The 17,546-nt window shown below is 38.0% G+C and overlaps 2 protein-coding genes across 3 annotated transcripts in view; one reads left to right on the top strand and one right to left on the bottom strand.

Moving 5' to 3' along the window:
* PLN (phospholamban) overlaps window positions 1-11,932 on the bottom strand; it is a 15,302-nt gene extending 3,370 nt beyond the window's left edge. Inside the window, exons 1-3 of one of the 2 annotated variants that reach the window (XM_085318542.1) lie at window positions 11,847-11,932; window positions 6,785-6,819; window positions 1,774-4,923 (exon numbers count right to left, since the gene is read on the bottom strand). In XM_085318542.1, the coding sequence (XP_085174668.1) occupies window positions 4,642-4,800 (159 nt within the window). In that variant the 5' untranslated portion in view covers window positions 4,801-4,923; window positions 6,785-6,819; window positions 11,847-11,932 and the 3' untranslated portion in view covers window positions 1,774-4,641. Of the gene's footprint in view, window positions 1-1,773; window positions 4,924-6,784; window positions 6,820-11,846 lie in introns of those variants that run through there. The other variant, XR_014897490.1, reaches the window with a different exon arrangement.
* CEP85L (centrosomal protein 85L) overlaps window positions 1-17,546 on the top strand; it is a gene marked incomplete at its 5' end in the record, with an annotated part of 99,922 nt that overhangs the window by 35,754 nt on the left and 46,622 nt on the right. The window lies entirely within an intron of this gene.

Genomic DNA, 17,546 nt, shown 5'->3' with positions numbered 1-17,546 from the left:
TTCTTTAAGAGAAAAAGGGAGGGGAGAGGTTGATGTTAATGATAGTTTCTAACTACTTCAGTACTGCGTTCTTGAAGATCTGATTAATGGGAAGGACTTGAATTGTACAGATTGGTCTGTATGTGATTTTTACTCATTTTTAAAATACGTATGGTGCTCTTCAGATCCATCTGAGTTCTAGTAGTAGGATTTTTGTCAAAATTTATTCTTTCAACCACAGATTGTATATAGATTTTTTTTTAAGTAAATTCTCTAAGAGCAAAAGAAGAAAACGTTCTCTTCTGGGCCAAATGTACCTCTAGTAGGAGTGTTCCCTGCCCTTCTAGGGTTTAGCATTGGGTGGCACGATAGGTAATGTTTTGCCAACATTATGCTATGTAGGATTCATTGCAGCTTTGCATATGCCTTATTAAGAATCCAGAGCAAATTGGCAGAGGATGCAATTTTAGTGCTTTTAATAGCACATATGCAATAGCTTATTTAAATTTAATATTCATTACTTAGCAATTGTGGCTTATATTTGTTTTTATATATGGAAATGAAACTACTCAGCCCAAACACTGAAATAGCCAAAATTTCCTTTTAATAACCAGCTGAAATTTTTAAGGAGGATCACAAGAGGGCAGTGTTTCATAGTTCTATATTTTATAGGAGAATAGAACTTCTGGCATTGTCTGCTTTTTCTTTTTTTCCTTCTTTAACAAATCAGTCTAAATTGGTTGTTAGATACTAGAATAAATTTAGCTCTTTTAAAAAAAAATTAAGTTTTTTAAACTGAGTACCAGTTTTTAAAAGAATCTTTATAAATAGGTGGTTCTATTTTTTAGCTCTCTTCATGAGCAAAATATGTTCACTTGTCTCCTTCCATAAACAATATGCAAATTTTTTATTTTTTTTTTAAGATCTATATGAAAGCTAGAAGGACTATATTTAGTGATAGATAAACGATACCTATATATTGTAGAGGACTTTACGAGTATTTCCTGGTTGTATTCTGACATACTATTAATGAGTGTATGAATACTGGAGTCTGGCTTGTGATCTATAGTGTATCTGACACACAGGAATAAGGGTTTAAGACATACTCTCTAAATGAATATAGTCACTATTCTCTCAAGTTTTGGCTGATTGGCTATAGATAAAGTACATCTAGGCATGAGAGTACGTGTCAGACATAATTGTAATTTTTTATTTTTTGCATCTATTTATAGCAAAAATTACATAGAAGTTCTTTGCACCTGGAAGGCTACACAGACTATTTTCTGCATGTTTTCTGAAAAATGTTGTTTAAGCCTATTTTACTCATGTCTTTCCACTAAATAATTCAGTTCTGCTTGTAAGGGTAGTCACTGCAAACCTGATACAGAAAAGCTAATATAAAAAGGCAAGTACCTACTGCCCTTTTGATTGCCTCACTGACTACTCTTAGAATCAAACTTTTCATTCTGAAATGGATGACTTTTTTTGTGCGTTGAAAAATGAGTAGGTTTATCTGCAGAAGGTCTGGATGAGAAGATACATTTCTTCAAACAGCCCTCCCCCAGAACAACAACAAAGACATTTTTATTCCTTATTCAGTTCTTGTGTGGCTGTCACCTATACCAGAGTCAGGAATAAAGAATTAAATTATGAATTTTACGTTATGGGTTGAGCAACACAAGACTGTTGCTTTTTTGTTTTCGTTATGCATTATCTGGGTGTAAGATAAAAGAGCAAAAATACGTAGCACGGAGAGGAATGAAACAGAAATGAAAACTTAATCCAAGCCACCTGTTATGTTTGGAATTTTTATTATACCTCATAAAAGTAGGGAGCATTTTGCTGAAACTTTCATAAAACTCGTTCTGGTTGTTTATATGCAGTAGCTAAGTGTAAGTAAAGTATACATAAATGATTTGGACTTAGCAAAGTATGCAAACTTACTGTTCAAAACCAAAACAGAATAAACAGCTGTAAAGAATCAGAAAACCTCATGATTACTAGTTCTTTCACATAACTTTAATTTATATGTACTACAATTGATACTTCTAAACTGAGCTGTATTTCTTAAAATAATTGTTTTAAGAGACATTAATGCATTAAATAAGATATTCAAAATAATACAGTACCTGCTAATTTTAAAGCTCTCATAAGTATACAAAGAAGAGTGCTATGTACAAAAAGGCTTTTTAAAATCTGTATTTCAGTTGATATTTTGTAGCATGGAGTGTACCTGCAGTTTTATATCGGCAGGACTCTAAATATGACCTTACAGTACATGCAGTTGATCTGCATTGTTGCAAAATAACAGTAGGGCTTCCAGTTTATTTATATCTTGGTTTTGTGTTTGCTTCTTACTTACTATTTTTAAATAAATAATTACTTTTCGATTTTTTCAAAGAAAGCTGCTTATTTTAGACGTGCTTTGCTGTGACCTCTCTCTATGATTGTTTCTTGTAAAGCGTATAATCCCAACRTATTCTCAGAATGCATGTATTGATGATTTACTCTTAACGTTTTTCCTCTTCAGAAAACTTTCAGTACTGTAAAAATGTTGTGTATTTTTGGTGGAATTTTTTTTTTTTTTTTTTTTTGAAATTGCTCCAGAGCAAACTAAAACTGGAAACCCTATCCATACACAAAAACACGGATTTGTAAAAGGAGAAGAAAGTAACTTACATTTTCCTACCTCTTCTTTCCACCTAAGTAGTTTTCTGACATTGTTTGGGGGTTTCCCTCCCATTTTTATTCTTAAAAAGAAAACTTAATAGGGAAAATATGCTTACTAAAGTCTCCTGCATTTGAGAAAGCAGTTAGAATGCATGAAATGGAAGCTGAAATTTGTAATGACAATTCTAATCAGCAGTATTCACATAAATACTCATACCCTCATCATTTCACAATAACGTATATGTATGTGTGTGTATGTGTATATATGCATATAAAAATAAATTTAGTATAGGGTCACTAAATAGGCCAAGAGGAGAATAGTTTTTTTTATATATAAAGGAATAACAGATGATTCTTTTCCTTGGCAGGAATTGTAGCTGTTTTGCTTAGAATAAGGATTTGTTGATAACTATATTTTTTCACGCAAAAGGGTGAAAGCAGGCATGCAAAAAATTTCTGTGGTAAAGATAGGAGTATGATGATGACAGGATGATGTCAAGTGTCTAGTGTGATCTTCAGTGGTGAATTCAAGATTCAAATATGTTTTATGTTTTGAAGTGCTGTATGTTAAGTCTTATAAGGCAGAATTCAAGATAAACTTGTTTTGACTTCTGTATTTATCACTAGGGTTGGTTGCATAGGGTGGTATAGAAAGATGCCATTAAAAATAGGTATCCATTTGACCTCTGCATGTTGATTTTTGAGCTTTAAGTTTGAAAATGTTACAGTTCTGAGCTCTGGAAGTCTAGTGTTTCAGTCTTGTTACTGAAAACTGCAGGAGTAGAAAGCTTATATATACTCTGATTTACAGACTGGAATAAATTTTTTCTGCAGTGCTTTCCCTCCTGTACATAATGATACAGACTATTTATTTTAGCAAAATGCTTGTCTGTTCTTTAACAGGCATCTGCAGTTGAGGGTAGTGGTGTTACTTGTATGAGGTAACTTTCCTCAAAATAGCAACTCAAGCCTTTTTCTTAACCGTATCAAATATAAGTCACCTTGAGTGGCATTGACAAGTAACAAATTTTCTGTAGTTTAAAACTATGGAAATTTTGCATAAATTATAGCAGACCATGCTAAAGTTGCCTAAAGCCACATATTGAGAACTTGGAGCACTTCTTGGGTTTTCAGTTCTGCCAACTGTTACACTAGTTAAGTGATCATAGAAAACGAAAACTTGGAAACCCATTTAGTAGTTCCATTATTTTTTTTTCTACAAATACATTGTGAAAGATCTTTCCAGGCATCATTTTTTTTCTGTTAGGCTGTATCTAGTGAAAGTGGAACTATGGAAAACTATGTAGTTGAAGCTGTCTTTTTTTTTTTTTTTTTTTTTTTTTTTTTTTTTTTTTTTTCAGAAGCCTTAAAGAGGGAGAAGTTATGTCATACTTTATTTCTAGGTGAGAAGACTTTTTTTCTTAGATTCTTTTAAAAATACTGAAATATTTTGAGTAACTTCAGTTCATGGTGCAAAGATGCAGTATCTTGAAGTAAGCAGAATGGAAAATTTCTGTAATGTATTCAAATCTGTGTGTGTAGATGTTTTTCTTTTTCTTTTTTTTTCAGGTGGACGTGGGCCTAATTTAAAACATGTCCTATAGTTTAAAAAATTTTTAGAGAAACTTAAAATCACTTAAGCCCAAAAGAGTGAAGTTGCTGTTTGTGTGTACAGTTGATCTGGCTAAAACATGAGGAAACTTGCCAGCCTGGTGGAAAAGGCAGTACTTTACAACATTCAGAAAAGGTATCTCGTGACCAAGACAGGTCATGCACAGCTTTGTGACCATAGGCACTCAACACTGATCTGCACAAAAGTGGGTTTTAATACATATAGTGGGTAGTAAGAGAATGGTGTGGTGGTTGGCATATGACTTTAGTCCGAGCGCTAGCTCCTCTCGCAAGAGGATCCTTGCATTGGGAGTTTCTGGTGCCGGTCTCTTCCCTTGGGGGTGACTTTGCTAGCGGATAGTGCAGAGAAGTGCTGCAGCTTCAGAGGAGCATCACAATGATGCAGATCAGCAAGAGGCAAATTAAAATCAGGCAGAAATTCACAAAGAGCTCCTGGAGCCTTTGGCGTGCTTGTGGGTTGACCTCAATAGTTGAGGCTCTCCTCAGAGCAGAGCGGGTTATATATTGGACCTTCTCCATGGCAGCAAGAAAGCAGAGGGCACAAGTCAGAGGTTTTAGAAGTGCAGGAAAGAAGAGAAGTTGTCAGGAACAGTGCAAAGTGCCTAGTATCTTCTCTTTTTGTTTTAGACAATCTTTGTGGAGCTGGGAAAGCAGGAAAGTGAAGAGTTAGAGACACAGAAGTAAAGTGCTTTGATCAGTGMAAATGGAGATTGTTTTCTAAAAAGCCTGAAATAACTTATTTTTACAGTATTTTTAATTTAAAATGGGATTTCCAAAATTTTATTTTTCAAGATTAGATTTATGTTTACCCTGAAGGTTACTGAGCACCTACATCTTAGCAGTGATGGCCCATTGTAAACTGGAAATTATGGACTTACCCAGGTTGTTGCTTTAGCTCCTAATCTTTCTCTTTCGGCATCTTCGGAAGGGCCCTTCTGTGTTGCTTGTGTGTAGAGTGTTTTTGTGGTTGGTTGTTGGGGTGTTTTTTTTTTTTTCCCTTTTCTCTTACTATTAGTTCAAGTATGCCAGGAAACATGATGAAGTAGCTAGAGACCACAGACCTTTCAGCCAGGAGATACAAGTATTACTGCTAGCTGTTTCTGACCTGGGCAGATAATCTGACTTCTCAGTACCTTGTTTTGGAAGGGGAGGAATACATTCCCATTCTAAGTAAGAATACTTTACAGTATGTAAGCAAAAGCTATGTATCATTGATTAAAAAGACTGTTAGTAATATTTTTCTTATTGGATGAATCAAAATGAGATCTGTTGTCTCTTATATGTAGGAACATACATGGTTTAGGCTCAAAGGCAGAGGGCTGTTATGAAGAACAAAGTAAAGCATGTATAACTTCTGTCTTTTGAGTACTATTTAGCTGCTATTTAAGCAGCTAAAGTGCTTGCCAAATATATTCTGTTTAGTTCCTCTCTGGTTTGTGCCTGTCCCAAGTGCAGTAAAAGCAAGACAGATGTACAAGACTTCTCAGATGACTTAAAGGACATTCATTTTCCTAGCCAGAAAGGGACTGAGATGCATTTGACTGTTTATCCCCTTCTAGACAAGTCACAGTAAATAAGCCACTAATGGATTTATGAAAGTACGGGTAAGTTTGTGCAACTAGCTTGTGTGACTGACAGTGTGCAGAGAACAGCAATTCCTGAGAATGGCTTCCGCACAACTCACTATGTCACTTAAAAAAAAAAATTTTTTTTAAGTGCAGGACTGTGCAGCCTGTGGTCTTTGAGCTGTGTGGGACCTGCTAGAGCAATGTATCTGGCTTCTTCCTAGTGGCTCTGTTTCTCAGGATCCTCAGATAAATTTGAACAGGGTGAGATTTTACCTGCTCATAGCACTGTAAGTCTATTTCTGTGTACTGCGTTAGATCTACTGCACGCATGCAGAACACCTATGCTGCTACTGCACTGAATAGGTTTCACTTGTATGACTCAAGGAGCAGCAACCTAGGGCTTTAAAGTGCTTCCATGAAAGGCGATATTAAGTTGTAGGGCATCACATATACAAAGCCACCACAGATGAAAGGAGAGGGTAAGACTTTTTTTTGGGGGGGGGGGGGGAACCCATCCCATCCCATCCCATAATTCCTCTTCCCTGTGGAATGAGTGAAGGATATTGCTAGGGGAGCGCACAATAGATCAGAATACGCCTTCAAGACATCAGCATGACGTTACCTCTTGAGCATACGTTGCCTGAAGAACAGTATAAAAGAGTTTTTAAAAGGCAGGATAGTGTATGTTCGAAAGTATACCTTTAAGGATAGCAGAGGGTGGAGAGAAGATATGAAGAAAGATCAAAATGGAGTAACTCATGTTCTTGATTTAAAAGAAAAATCTGGTTTTGGGAATTTCAAAAATTCCTATATGTTGCTTTACCTACCAGGTCCATGGGAGAAGTTTTATTGTAAGCAAAGGAAGCAAATTATACATCTGCAGTTCCACCAGTTTTTCTGTACAAGATGTGTGGTTTCAACTAATAAACACATACCTTGCTTGTTAATCCTCCATGACGCTGTCACCCACCTAAGTGTGCATAAAGAGAAACAGATTCAGTAACACAGCTGCATGAGGATAGCTCACAAGGTCAAAACAGACAGCCTGAAAAGTAATTATGCTAAAATTCTGGCTTATTACTGCCACAAATAGTAAGGATCTTCTGCTTTTCAGCCCACTGACTGTGGTTTCACTCAACTACAAGAAATACTATGTGTGTATGTACCACTTCTTGAGAGAAAAGTGCAGCAAAAGGACAGCTTGTATTTGACATTTTCTAAGTCAAACTGCATTGGACTCGCATGTGATGGGCTGAGTATTGCACAAGGAGAACTGTTGGCTGCATTGCTGTATGGTTGTGTTTTCAGTCCAGGGCTGGTAATGGATGTGGAAGGGCTTGCGCAGCACTGCGGGAAGTGGCCGTGGCCCCCGGTGTCCCTGTGTAGGGGATCCCTCACAGCCAGTGCCTTAGGATGAGTCACGGATCACAATTATTACTTCCTTCACTGACAGATGACTGTTTCTCTGATTTGTGTGGGGTTATTTTTATCTTTGTTTCTGGGTGTCCTTCATAATGAGAGGAGGTATGTGACCAAAGCTGAAAACTGTGGGCCACACTCATTCCTGGTGTAACTGCATTGACTCCACTGAAGTCACGCAGGATAAATTTGGCTCTGTTGGAAATGCCACAGCAATTTTAGAACCGGCCTGTTTCCTGTCATACGTTTACTAAATTCAGCAGTGATATCAGTGGAATAGAAGAGGTTTGACATACTTGATTTGTTGCTGTCCCATACAATCAAGTTAAGCTGTAGCCTTGAAAAGGCATTGCTAAAAATTAATATTGTGTAATAGTGTATTTCATACCTTTTTTTTTTTTTACAGTGAGATGACCCCCCCCCCCCCAAAATAGTCTCTGTCTGAAAATTAATCTGTGTCCATAAACGTAATGATGCCAAAAGTACTCTGGAGTTAGGTGATCTTGGGTCTAGTATCTGTTTGGAACTGGTATCTCAAACTACCTGGCATAGAATGACCTTTCAGGAAAGCTGTCCCTGTTCTTGTTATGTGAGCAGTGTGATACTCCAGTTAGGAAGAGGCATTCTCTGCACGTTTGGAAAAGAAAAGTTCATATTTGGATATGTAGTGCCAAAGCCAAGAAGAACTGTGTGCATAGGACCAAATGCTTTGAGTGAAGTTTGAGTTGAATTTGGCTCCTTTTCCACAAGTACCTGTGGAATATGTAGATCCTGGGGGAGGAGACAGTGTAAAGGTTTTAAAGTTCTGCCTGTGTGCTGAGACCTGGAGCTGATATGTAGGCACGCTTGTTGCCTTCTTCCCCAAGAGGGCAAGAACACTTTGTCCTATGTTAATGCATGTATCTTATTCCAAGTAGTACTGCATTGTTTTGAACCCTGCTGTAAAACACCTCTTTGCTGGCGGTATGGAGTCACTTCAGTTGAAGCCTCTGAGTCTGTGAAACTTCTCCTTTCTCGTTTTAAATTTAAATTTTTAAAATTTATTACTGATTTTAGAATAAAATAATCTGGAGGTGACTTGAGAGGTTTTACCTCCATGGCTGGATGGTTTTGTATCTACCTACACCAGTGGTGCAGCGTTCTAGTTCTTATACAGTGAAACTCTTTGAAAGAGTAAGGAGCAGTCTGTGCCAGTGAAGAAGGACATTAGCCAATATAACAGCTTGACTGCAGAGAACAGAGAGGTGATTGCTTTCTTTTTACCAGAAAAAAAATGAAAGGGGAAAGTAAGAGCTGGAGGTCAAAGGTAGGCTGGGATCAGAAAAGGCAAGAATGCAGAGAGTGGTGTGGGGAGGGCAAGTGGAGGGGGGAGTGCAGAAAGGGAGGAAGAAACGGAGGAAGAGAAGGGGGAGTGAGGAAAAAGACCAAGGAATTGTGCAGAAAGAAAAGTGCTACTGGAGTACATTAAGAGCTAGAGACTTCCTTGAGATACGYGATATCTTGAAGCACAGGCAGAAAACATCCCTTTAGAGTAGGGAGAAAACACCTACTCAACCCATAGATTTGTAGGAAATGCTCGTGGAAGAAATAAACTCAGGTTTTATCCTTTTTTTTCCCTTTGTTTTAAAGTCAGTCTAGTACTGAAGTGTCAGTATGTTTCATGGTTTGGGAGGTAAATGGTAACAGGGCAATATTTGGTTATAGGATAAATAAAGCTCACCCTTTAAAATCAACAGTTTAGATTCAGATTCCCTCTCCCCTTCCCTACAGCTGCTACAGAACTGTGCAGTGGGGTTTTGGGCAGGTGCCTCAGCTTATGTATTCATGACCCTGCTTGAGCAGGGGTGTTGAACTAGATGATCTGCAGAGGTCTCTTCCAACCTTACCCATTCTGTGATCTGTTCTCCCAATAAAAACAAGATGGTTAATACCATATACCCTTTTCCAGCAGTTGTTCTGCCTTTTTAGATCACAGCTGTTATCTACTGTATGCATGGAGTACCTAACACCTTGTAGTTTCAAGCCAGGTGGTAGGTTCGGGTGCTTCATATGACATTATTTATTGATGCGAAATGGGCAAGTGCTGTTTGAACTGAAATAAAAATTGAAGTGCATCTAACATATCTAAAAGGTGCAAGAGGAAGGAGATGCTGCATTTTTTGTTTTGGAGTTTTTTTTAATCTTTTTTTAAACTTTTAGCAGTTTGGGGACAAAGAAGTGGCATTGATTCAAAGAAGAAAATAGTGGATAAACTCAACTTCTGAAAAGTAACTTGATGCYRGAGAAGTCCCTTGCAGCCATGTACYAATCTCTGAAAAGCAAAAACTTTTGCAGTTGTGAAGTATCTCCTAGCTCAGGGAACATACCCCACCAYAAGAAAGTAATGGAGGGGGGAGGGATCCCTTCTTTCCARCAGGGATATTTTTCTCTTGCCAAATCAAAATATTCTTAAAACAATTTAAAAAGGTGCTCTTGTTCCTGTGTAGGTGTATCATACATTTTARTTTGGTCTGAAAAATTCAGTGAAAATCTGTATAACATCTGATTATGAACCAATCTTTGAGTTTCATATTGTGCTGTAAAGATTCTATGTTCCTAACCTTTCTGTAGAATGAGAAATAAATGCAGTTTCTTTAAAGGAAAAGTGATGTATGTAGAAACTCTCTAAATACTAATAATCCAGTAGTCTTGACAACTGAATAGGAAAGAAGTAGAAAATTATTTGCTGTAAATTAAATGAAGTATTTCACATCCAATTCATAAGCACATACTATATTGTGGATGACAAATGTTATATCACCACTGTTGCTGCTATTGCTCAGTTTTGGATGTCTGCAAAATGGGATGTTATGAGTGTGAAGTTTTTGGGTTGTACTTAACTGCTGAGCTGTGTTGTCATCTACTTTAAATAACTAACTCTGTTACAGTGATAGGACTTATATGAACAGTGAATAGGAATTTAACCTGCTGGAATTATACATGTATGCTGATAAAGTGCTGCTTATTGCACTTCAGTTCCTGTGCATGTGTTTGGTCTTTGTGTATATAAACTGTGTATTAAAAAAGTATATATGCAGTGTATATGGTATGACAGATTTTCAACCTGATGGAATGAATCAGACTCTTCTCTTCACTTAAACACATTTAATGTAACTTTAGCTTGAGCAAATCACACTCTGTGAAAACTTCCCTCTTGTTTCCGGTAGGCGTTGGTTTGAAGGCACTGAGAAGTTTGAAGTACTTCTGCCTGCTGGAGGCAGCTCCTAGGGAGCTTCATAAGAGGTCATTTGGCTTATGAAAGCAGAGACATCCAGACAGTTGTAGTAGTTATCTGGTCAGAGCTGGCACAAGGATGCTGAGCACAAAACCAAATACCTGGGTACGTTTTTGCCTGATGCCTTCACCAGTCAGTAATAGGAGCTAGGTGTCTGTTCARTAATGGGAAGTATATGCCTCAAAAATAAAATAAAGTCTGTCTCTTCTAACACCAGGACCTTAACTATATGTAAATCATAAAGCGTATGTCATTAGGAGGTTGAGGCAGAATAGTTTTAAGGAGAACAAGAATAAATGGTTTGTTTTGTGAGCTTGTGATTCAAACCATGTTTCTTTCCTTAACCTGCAAAGAAATTCATTAGATTCTATATCTATATATGCAAGAACTATATTCCGTTTAAAAATATTTGTATGTATAAATAATAAAATAGCCTTTATATGACATACGTTGCTATTTGAGCTGTTTTTCTACTGTCTGCACTCATCTTAAAGCTGAGGTAGTATTTTACGGTACAGTGTTTAGCCACTTCCCATAGTTGGGACTGGATGGGTTACTTTCTCCATTAAAGTTCAGTTCATGATGTTACAAATCCTGGGTACTTTTAAAATCTGTTACTAGAAGTGTCGTAGGACGAATGTGGCAGTTACAATGACCAGCAGGAGAAAAGAAGCCTTTAAAGGATTTCATAGGAAAAATAGTGTATGAATTCCATAGTTCTAAGTGAAACTTGAGTAACACGGCATATTTGAAGTTTTACTGCTGCTGTAAACAATGTAGTTTTTTTTTTTAATTAAGGGTACTTTTCTTGTCATACAGCAAACTGAAAGTTTTGCTTTCTCGATGYGTTACATAAGCAAAGAGCTTTTCTGAGTTAAATGGAAAAAGCTTTCACTTTGGGCTGTTGAGAGACAACTTTGGGGAAACAGGAGCATCTCTGCAAAACTCCAAGTGAGTTATTCTCATTGAGTTTTGTATATAAAAAAAAAAAAAAATCAGATGCATCTAGAAGGAGGGACAAAGGTTTCAGGGGAAAATTGATGGTTTCACCTTCTGGTGAGAGCAAAAGTATCCTACCAGATTATTAAAAATTTAGCTGTTTTTATTGTCTAATAAATGTCTTCTAAAGCATAATATTCTTTTGACTTGGGGCTGTAATGTCTAAAATTCTGGGGTTTTTTTCAACTACTGTTTGTAACAGGTTGCTAATTTGTATAGAGCAGTTTATTTGGAAAGCTACAGCTATAGTTCATTGTAGTAAGAATTAAAAAAAAAAAAAAATAGAGAAATGAGAGCTTCCTTACCTCTGCTGGTGATTCCTTGTGAGCTGTGCGATAGCCTGCCCTGGGCTGTGGGAACTCTCTGCAGTTCCCTGGCAACTTGTYTGAGCGTGTGACCGAGTTATGGGAACAATTGAAGTCGGCTGGAGGGAAAAAATAACAAAAGTTTCAGAGGCAGGGCTCCCGGCGTCACTCGGCGGCTCCGGAGCTGCGATTGGCCCCACTTCTGCCTCTCGCGCAGGCAGCCGCTCCTCTCGGCTCGTTCATAGCAGCAACGTGTTAAGCATCGACAGCATTTTGCCTTTTGTAAAGGGAACTGCCTACCAGGGAGAGTACCTGCATATAGCCACCGGATGGGGGCGGGGGGAAATCACAAAGTGGTATGGTTCAGTGGATTAGTGAAAGGAGCTGGCTGCCTATACACTAAGGGTGTGTGGTGTGTTTCTTTTATTTTTTTTTTTTCTTTAATTGGAAGTCCTTTAGGGAGTCGTTGCGGATATGCTGCCGTGTTAAAACAATGACAAAGTTTTGTCATAATAAAAATTGAAAACTGGTATGGGTGATCAATTTTMAAGTGGGTTTTTACTTGGGAAGATGTTCTTTTGTACAAGGGGGTTCTTAACCACACTTCAGATTCGGTATCGCTGTYGCACGGCCAGCGTTGGATTTACAGTGGGTGCTGTGCCTTCTCCAGCGTCCCGTTCCCTCTGACCGCGAAGTTGTTGTCCTGTCCTTCAGGACCCTTCCAGCTAATACAGGAGGTGAGGGAGGTTTTTCCTGTGTAAAAGGTGGCGGTTTTATTCACCCCACCTCAGGCACATCATCTTTTTGTGACTGGAAACTATCCAAGGGTAGGCTTTCTGTTTTTTTTCTTGAGGGCCTGCTCTGTTTCTTTGGGTAGCAGTAGCTGTGTGCGTGTGCGTCGGGGGGGCACTTCACAGGTTAGCCGGCGCTGAGAAACGCTCRTGGTGGCCGCAGCGTGCCGATAGCGCGCTCCTAAGATGGCTTGAGCTTTCGGCCACCCGGCCTGCCTGTCAGGAGGTCTCGTGCGTCCAGGAAGAGGAGGRTTTGCTGGGCGTGAGAGGACCGAAGCGTTGAGCGTGTGAGCATCCGGCGTCTGGCTGGGCCTGTGGATGCTCCTGGCAGCACGTGCGTTTTCCTGTCCTGGAAATCACAGGCAAAACTACCGCAGCTCAGCCAGACACGAAACGCTGACAGATCCAGTTTTGATAATAATTGCTTAGCGTGGATTAGTACTTGGCTTTGAGCAAGGAACTAAAGACTGCATGTGGGTTTTTTGTTTTTTGTTTTTTTTCTTTTCTTTGCCATAAGCCATACTGTGGTAGACACTAAACTACAGTTGAAAAGTACCTGAGATGTAGTGGTGCCATGTTGCCTCAAAACAAACTTTTTTTTTTTTTTTTTTTTTTGCACATGCAGTTTGTGTTGGTGGAAACTGTAGATAGCCCTTGAAAGGGGCTTTTTTTCTCTCTCTCTCTCTCTCTCTCTTTTTTTTTTTTTTTTTTTTTCATTCCAGTAGGGTTGAGCCACAGTTGAAGGTAGAAAACTCAGTTCTGGTATAATAAATCTGATTGTTTTCTATTAATATCAAAGCCAGGAAGTTTAGGCTTACATGTTCCAGTTGAAAGGTAATTGACTACCTCCAYAGTGAGGAGTGGTGGTTCTTTACTGGTGCAAAGGGCTTCATAACTTCATAATTTACTTAAAATGGAATTTTTAACATTACAAATCTGACAGTCAGGCAAACAATCCCCTTTGTATGAGAGAAGCCTGGTGTTTTTATAGCAGGCTGCCATCCAGCAGAAGTACTGTAATCGTTGTGTTATTCTCTTTTTATAAGATGCAATACGAAGTCCCTGGTGAAAGTATTTAAATCCACTTCTGTAGTTTCTATTGGTTAAAGTCCGACACCCACCACTGTGATTGCTGTAATGTCAGTTCCCCCTTTTACCAAAAGTCATAGCAAAATGATGATGATATTGAGTTACTCTTTTCAAAATCCTCACCTTTTTAATAGTGAGTTGAACTTAATCATCATTCTACAGCTTTTTAAAATGAGATGCCTTAAAGTGCTTATTTTGATGATGAGATGTTGACAAATACGTAACCACAGTCATAGTTTGGTGTGGGTTTTTTTTTTTTTTTTTTTTTTTTAAGTGATACTTAAATGTACAAGGTAATGCATTAATAAGAAATAGTGGTAAATCATCCAAAATAATAAATGAGTTCTGTATATTTCTAACTTAAATGAGAACTTTTAGATCAAGTAAGACTGAAAATATGTTCTTTAACTGAACAAAATGCTCAAACTACAAGAATGTTGTAGCTTTTTGTGTTGACTTTTGTTTCTCTGACAACAGGCTTGTTTGGGCACTCTTTGTAGAACACTTCTAATTCAGTTTAATATCGCTCTCTAGTGTAACTTAGGGAGGGAGGATTTTTATGAGGTCCTGAGGCACTTGCCAAAGTGCTGCTCTCTGGGCCTGTCAATGTGAAAAGTACAAAAAGTAAATATGAGCACGCTGTGGTGTTCTGATTGACACTCCAGKGTCCCGACACCCATGGACATCAGAAAGGAAAAGCTGTAAGAAAGGAATCCGTGTTGGAGGTTTTGGTCTGCTTTATTTTGTTCTGGGGAACAAAAATGTGCAGCTGTTGCTTGCTTGACCTTAAATGGAGATGATCTGGGCTTTCTCCAGTGGGATTAGAAATCTGCCACCAGAGCATGTTTCTTCTCATTTATTTAGAGATCCGGTCGATGTTTGGGATGATGTCCAAGAAGAGACGTGTTATGCTTCAGCATACCGGGTCCTTTATTTAAATAATAATAATACTTTTGTTCGCATTGGAAACAACTTCCTTGACTATTTTTGCCTTTCATGTGCTAGTTTTTAAAATTGCAGCTGTAGTCATTGGCCACCTATATAGTCTCTGTAAAGACTTGAAGATGTCGGTAGAGTCATGGATTATTAATGGACCAGAAATGAGCCCTAACCCAAGCCTAAATATTTTAAAAACACAAAAATAAAAAAATACTGCAGTAAATCAGATCCCTCAGAGTAGCACAATATTGTGCTGTTTTGGTTTTCTCTGAGTGCAAATGTTCCTTTACCATGCCACACTACCAAAGTTTTCATGTCTCACTTAATTTGAAAGTAACTACAAATTAAAGAGATGGGAGAACTGGATGTTCCTGCAGATGTGTGCTTGTTTGTATGTATAGGTGGGACACAATTTCAGGTTTTTAGTACTGAAAGCTGGAAAGGAGAATGAGATCTCTCCTTTTTGCAATCAGTATTTTTCAGCAGTAATTCTGAGATGCTTCCTGCAATGAGTGTAAATCAATTATTTGTAGCCATAGAGGTATCAGCAAATGTAGTTTAGGAAAAACCATTTGCTCACCTCTGATAAGAGAGAAGATCCAGCTAATGTATCATTTGGTTGGTTTGTAGTGCTGGTATACCAGAATTTAAAACATGCAGACAGGATTTTTTTTYCCTTGCTTCTAAAAATACCAAAAGAGGCATATCTTCAGCTGGTATAAACAGTAGTCCAGAGTTGCACCAGGTAAGGAAATACTCTGATTAATTTTGKGATATTAATGTTTTTTCATGCCTTTGAATTTTCTTGCTTGAATATGATAAATTTATGACTCAAAACTCTGCACGTTTTGCCAGCTGCCTCTTTCAGTGCCTGTTGGACTTAAGTGGTTCTCCCTTGCAGCTAGTATCTCAAATACGTTCCAGTAGTTGCACATTTATGGATTTGGGGTATTTTTTGGGGGTGTGTGGACCTTTGTGAAACATCCGGTTTTCCTGCTTCTRTAGTCAGGCTTACAGTCTGTGTTCATGTTATAGGAGATGGGTCTTGTTATCCTCCTTTGAGACAGAAAGTATTTACTTTTCCTAAGCATTGGGTAGTCATTAAAGGTTCTTTGGTGTTCACATTATGTTCTTCAGTATTAACAAGATGAACTAACTTTGTGAAACTGCAGCTTGTGAAACATACCATTGCCAAATGATTAAAAATCCTGTACAAAATAATTGCATAGAAAACTGCAACTCAGGCTGAAATATTTCTCATTTTGGGAATGCTACAGGCTCTGGCAAGATTACTTGTCTGATTTGTTACCAGCCAAAGGCTTTTTCTAAGAGTTCAGCTTGAGTATTTTCATTTCAGTCAGTGTTACTGCCCTGAGCTTTTAACCATTAAATTAAATCATAGGGTTGAGAGGTGCATGATACCTGTTGGGTTATCGTTGAAGCTTTGACCTAACACTGGCAGAAAAGTAGCAGAACAAGAAAATTTTTCTGGCTTTTGCTCTCAGAAGCCCCAGTGGCCTCCCTCTTCCCTTCCTGTCCCMCCACAGGGCACATGTATTTCACTTGGTTGAAACAGAGTTAGCATAGACTTGACCTATATAGCTTTTCTATTTTATCATGCAGTATTAAGGGCAAAAATACATGCCCTTTCAAATACCTGGTTGCTTTTATGTCAGTGAAGTTTACTTTTTACTAGCTTAATGAAGGTCAAATAATGAGTTATCTGCTACTATTCAGATTATGTAGTGCAAAGTGCCTTGATATCAGCAACATGATAAAGAATAGGCAGATCAGTACTTCAGGTTCAGTGGTCTTCACTGCACTGGAAGGCTTTTTGTTTTTATGAAATGCTTGAGAACACTATATTTTGGTGTTTTCTAGTGCCCTCAATTGATTAAACTGGATAATTGGCTTTAATTGATGTGCTGAGATTCTTACAGCTAAGAAACTGTGCTGAGTGTCTTTCAGATAAACTGTTCTAGGAAGCACAGAGATTAGTTGTGTTATTTGACGTGTTATGAGTGATGGATGAACAGAGAGACAAAGGCATATGAAGGAGAGATAAAGTTTGAAGACCATGCTCCGATTGCCAAGTGCAATGGTGCTGGATTATCTCCACTTAAAGAGTAACTGCAGAATGGTGGAGAAATGCTTGGGGTTACGTTTCTTCAGCTGTGGTTTGTCTTTAACAGAAGTACATAAACTGTGTCCAAATGCTGAAGTCATTAGCAGCCTTTAGAAGTTTAAGGGTTGTCTTGGGCAGAATATTGTAATGACTGCTGTCATGTCACTTGGAGGCCAGTGGCCTCCAGAAGGCTCATCTGCCTCCCTGGCCTCTTCATCCATATCAATGTGGAGATTGCATAAATCAGATGCTTAACCTTTGTGTACGAGGCAGATCCTTCAGGATAATTTGTAGTGAGTCCTATTCTGAGACGTGCACAGGGAAAACGTGAAGCAAATAACTTTATTTCTCTTGGTTCTACAGAATTGCATCTTTTTTCTTTGTCATTCACTTTTTCTTTTACCTACTGTCCAACCTTCCTTTTTTWAAAATGTTGTGTCTGTTAATGAAAAACTAGCAAAATCCCCGAGATGAATACCAGCTGCTTACTGCTTCCTTTTTTATTATATGCAATTCCTAGCTAAAGTACTAGGGTAACTCTTAAAAAAAGGTTTCATCAGAAGTCACTGAGGTTTGTTTAAGTAGCAGAATGTCTTTTCCATCTCCAGTCATGAAATACTGGTTCACACTTACATGGCTTTATTTTAAAAATAAAATTTTATTTCTCTTACAGCACCCAAAAAATAAAGAATCTCTAAATCTATTGCTTGAGAATTTGAGGGACAAAAACTTCATTTTTCTTCATACCACTACAGA

Source organism: Rhea americana, unplaced genomic scaffold (genome assembly GCF_003343005.1).
Source record: "Rhea americana isolate MKP2758 unplaced genomic scaffold, rheAme1 scaffold_117, whole genome shotgun sequence".
In the NCBI taxonomy this organism is placed as follows: domain Eukaryota; kingdom Metazoa; phylum Chordata; class Aves; order Rheiformes; family Rheidae; genus Rhea; species Rhea americana.
The sequence above is the reverse complement of the archived record's forward strand: the minus strand, read 5'-3'. Positions and strand labels throughout refer to the sequence as shown.